The 4,183-nt window shown below is 36.4% G+C and overlaps 1 protein-coding gene across 1 annotated transcript; it reads left to right on the top strand.

The window, feature by feature from the left end:
• On the top strand, window positions 543–2,873 carry LOC109842979 (CASP-like protein 4B4). The gene is made up of 3 exons (XM_020411898.1): window positions 543–681; window positions 2,095–2,218; window positions 2,413–2,873. Exons 1-3 carry the CDS (start codon window positions 590–592, stop codon window positions 2,611–2,613), a joined length of 417 nt encoding a protein of 138 aa, XP_020267487.1. The 5' UTR covers window positions 543–589; the 3' UTR covers window positions 2,614–2,873.

Here is a 4,183-nt window from a genome sequence, read left to right as displayed (position 1 = left end):
GCCACATCATTTATGGATTTCAAATCCCATTTTGAAATCCCAAAAAAAAAATCAAAACAAACACCCCCAAAAAGATTACTTGCTTACTTTGAAGAAACAAGCAAAGAAGAAAGTATAAAACATTCCAGCTCAACACCGAAGATACGTTACGTGTCTTCTCTCTCACTACTCTCCCAGGTTAATCACTCGCTAGCCCCACGCTCTCCCTTAAAAATCGGAAAAAAATAAAACAAAAATTAAAAAAAAAACGAGAAACTTCAAGAACACGCGTATGGTGCTCCGCACTCCTCTTCCCTCTTAACCGGCTCCCCCTCCCCTCCCTGAAAATAAAACTCCTCCAATTAAATCCCGAAAGGAAAAAAAAACGCAAAGTAAACAAAAACAAACAATAAAAAAGAGGGGGGAAAATGGCGACAGCTGGAGACATCGAGACGCCGCCAGCCCCCGTAACACCACCGACACCGACCGACGGCGTTAACAGGTCATTAGCTAACGGTAACGCCGCCGTCGGTCGCTGGAAACAGGAGTGGAGCTGCGGAAGTGGAAGAATGAGGATTTCCATGTGAAGTTAGCCGTTGGCCTCCGTGCGATGACGTGGCTGTTCTCGCTGATCGCGGCGATCGTGATGGCGACAAATAAGCATGGCGATTGGAAGGAGTTTAATAATTACGAGGAATACAAGTAAAGTGCATTTGATTTTATACGAATTAACGCTTTTTTTTTATGGAATTCAGTCTTACTAGTGAAAAGTGAAAACGCGAAAATGTTTGCACTTTCTGAGTTTATTTTGAGCTGTTTGGTTCAAGAAATTTTTTGGCATTTGGCGTGGATAATAAATTTTAGGATAAGAAAATGTGTGTTTTTTTTAAAGATTTCGTAGTTGATGATTGTTTCAATAATTTTTTTAGAATGTCGAATGTCAAAAGTGTAAAAACCATCTAATTTTTAGAATTGGTCAAATCCTTTCAATTGAATAGGATTTGGCAAATTTTATAAATGCGTATGTTTATCCCTCTTTCTATGTCTTGTATTTTATTTTCTTAACCTCACTAAGATAACTATATTCACACCTTCTTCTTTTTATTAGAATTTATTATCCTATAATTTGGGTTTGAATCACACATGATATTGCAAATTGTAAGATTTTCTTTCTTATAATAATATTGAACCAAACAAAATATTAGAAATCCCAAAGCATATATATATAAAGCCCTGTGGATATGAAAAATGAAATAGACTCTAAAGATTTGATTGACGGTACCAAAATGATACATTGTAATGCCTAAAAGTGAAACTAGATTACTAGATGGGTAGTAAGACACGTGTTCTGGTATAGTATTTTTTGCTTTTCGACCGCAAAATTGAGGTATTAATATTGAATTTGTGTTTGCAGCAAGTCATGAATGCTTCCCGCCAGTGAAGAATCTGGCGTGAAAGCGGCGCGTGACCCTCAGATGACCTTGTGGGAACATCCGTCAATGTTTATGCTCTGTTTAAATTAAAATAACTTTAAAAGATACAAATTTCACATAAATCTCACAAATTTGACTATTAATCACATCATTTATCTTTGCCATATCATTAGATCACCGCCGCGTAAGCATTTAAAAAGGTCCACAAGAGGTCATGTGATGATCACGTGACGCTTAGCAAACGTTCATGCCTTAATGCAAACATAAATTCAATATTAAACCTTAATTTAGCACAAGAAAATAAAAATATCGTATCAGGAAGCATGTTTATGCTCAATTTTATTTGTTTATTTATCTCTTTTATGCGTTGAACTTTTTGGACTTCTTGTTGATATTCGACTGCAATTAACGTCATCACATCTTTCATTTTACAGCCCACGCAGATCGCGACATACATTCAAATTTACATGAGTCATAGGTTTCAATTTTTTTAAGACAAACTTTTTATAGATGCGATCAAAGTAAACAGTTGCACTTGACTCAAAATATTAACAAGCAATTGAAACTAGTTGCAACGAATCAAACAATCCTTGCAAATTATTTCTTATTTTGAACAAAAATATTGACAAGAATAGCGTTAGTAACAGTAATGCTAATAATGATGTTATTAATTTTGTGTCAGATATTTGGTGGCGATTGATTTCATGGCGTTTCTGTACTCATGGATTCAGCTGGCACGGTTCAGTTCGCGTAGAGATTTCGTAGCGAAGCAGTTCGCTGGGATGTTTGATTTTGTTGGAGATCAGGTGGGTTTACCTTTTTAATATTTCTTGCATGTTTATTTCTTAGAATTTTCATTGTTATTAAAACGTTAGGAGTTATTTTGATTTAATTGTTGTATACTTAGATACTGTTTGTTAACGGTCTAATTTTTATTTTCAATGTTTAGTTAGCAACAAGAGAGTTAGAAATGGAAATTGATTTGCATCTTGTGTCTCAGGTTGTCGCATATCTGTTGATGTCGGTGATGTCAGCAGCAATACCGATGACAAATCGAATGAGAGAAGGAGCAGATAACATGTTCACCGATGCATCCGTAGCGTCTATCAGCATGACATTCTTCGCCTTTGCATCCTCCGCTGTCTCAGCTTTAATTTCCGGATACAAATTTTCTAGACAAAACATAAATATACAAGGCTAAGTACTTAAATAAATACATACATACTTAATATTGTATTCTTTGGTCTCTGCAATTTTTTCTCGCGTGTGAGGTTGTATTAGTCAATTCCATTCATTTGTATAAGCTATTATATGTGTAGAGTATCATTATTGTATTAGTTATATTTAGGTTGGTTTTTTTTTTCTTTGACCTCCACCATAAGGGGCTTGTAAGTGTTGTAAAATGATCTGAAGTTGTAAGCAAGTTATTGTTGTAGGAATACTTGTGATATTAAGTTTGCATCTTTTCTCTCTTTAACATTTTTTTCATGTTCTATTACTCTGGTTGGGAGAAGTCAATATCCCAAGGAGATCTAATAAAAATAGGATTAATGTCACACACGATTCCTTCGGTATTAAACTTACTATCTCTCTAGTTTCGTAGATATTGCACGTTGATGAAATTTTGGTAGATATTGCACGTGGGTGAAATTTGTGAGTCTTTTTGGAGATAAGAGTAAAAAAAATTTAACCTGGGGATCTATTCACGACGATGAAATTACAAAAACTGCAATACTACGGTTGTTCTATGTGCAATGAACAATATCCCTATGCTGGTTTACAATCAGGATTATTGTGTGTAATTTAAAGTGGTGGGTTAAAACCATCCAATACTCAAGCTGCAGTTCTCTCTTTAAAAAAAGTCATAAAAAATAAACATAAAATGCAAGAAAACCCAAAATTTCTTATTAGTACATGAGCTCCCAACATTAGTTATATACTTTTCCAAGATTAAGAAAATTGAAGGAAAAACTCTTTCAAAAATAGTAAAAAAAGTAACATCAAAAGTACTAAAACCTGTGAATGTGGGATGATGAGACAAGAGATGGTGGCAACCCCATGCTCACCCATGCTCCCCTTGCTCACCCATACTCTCTTGTCCCCTCTTCTTTGCCTATAAATAGGAGAGGTGAGGAAGAGAGAAGTTGGGGGGCAAATCTTGAGCGGTGGAAAGGAAAGAAAATCTTGAATGAGTGTGAGAAACTTGAGTGGAAGTGAGAAGAGAGAACTTGTGGGTTGTTGTACAAGTTTGGTATTCTCCTCATAGTGAAATCCCGCTCCGATGGACGTAGACAAGTTTGTCGAATTACGTAAATCTTGTGTCTTAACTGTGAGTTGGTTTTGCTTGTAGGTTCCCTCGACAAGTCAGTCTTAGAACTGATGAGAGATTGAGCTGGAACAAGAGTTGGCTATTGCTTGTAGGTTCCCTCGATATTCAGTCCTAGAACCGCTGAGAGGAAGAGTGTATACCTCACTTTGTTGAGTATTCAACTTTCTGTTCTCGTTTCCTTAGTGAAACGGGAATATAGAGGTTGACTTGAGTTTTTGTGAAAACAAAAGTCAGGGTTTTCTCTCGGGTGATATCGCTTTCGCGGCGTGAGGGCGTGACTCTGCGCCCAACAATTGGTATCAGAGTCCTTGATCAGATTGGTGGTGGTAGAACTTCCAATTTGAGGTGGTGCTTGGTTATTTTGTGGTGAACACAAGGTGTTTGTTAAAATTCCTAAGAGAGGCGAACTCATTAATACAAGTAGAGGATGGCTTCTACAAGG

This window comes from Asparagus officinalis, chromosome 5, assembly GCF_001876935.1.
Source record: "Asparagus officinalis chromosome 5, Aspof.V1, whole genome shotgun sequence".
Classification (NCBI taxonomy): domain Eukaryota; kingdom Viridiplantae; phylum Streptophyta; class Magnoliopsida; order Asparagales; family Asparagaceae; genus Asparagus; species Asparagus officinalis.
This window is presented reverse-complemented; position numbering and strand designations above follow the sequence as displayed.

Coding starts and splice junctions, on each gene's coding strand:
- LOC109842979 (XM_020411898.1), top strand. CDS start 590: ATGACGTGGCTGTTCTCGCTGATCGCGGCGATCGTGATGGCGACAAAT. Junction 682..2,094: donor AATAATTACGAGGAATACAA/GTAAAGTGCATT, acceptor ATTTTGTGTCAG/ATATTTGGTGGCGATTGATT. Junction 2,219..2,412: donor TTGATTTTGTTGGAGATCAG/GTGGGTTTACCT, acceptor CTTGTGTCTCAG/GTTGTCGCATATCTGTTGAT.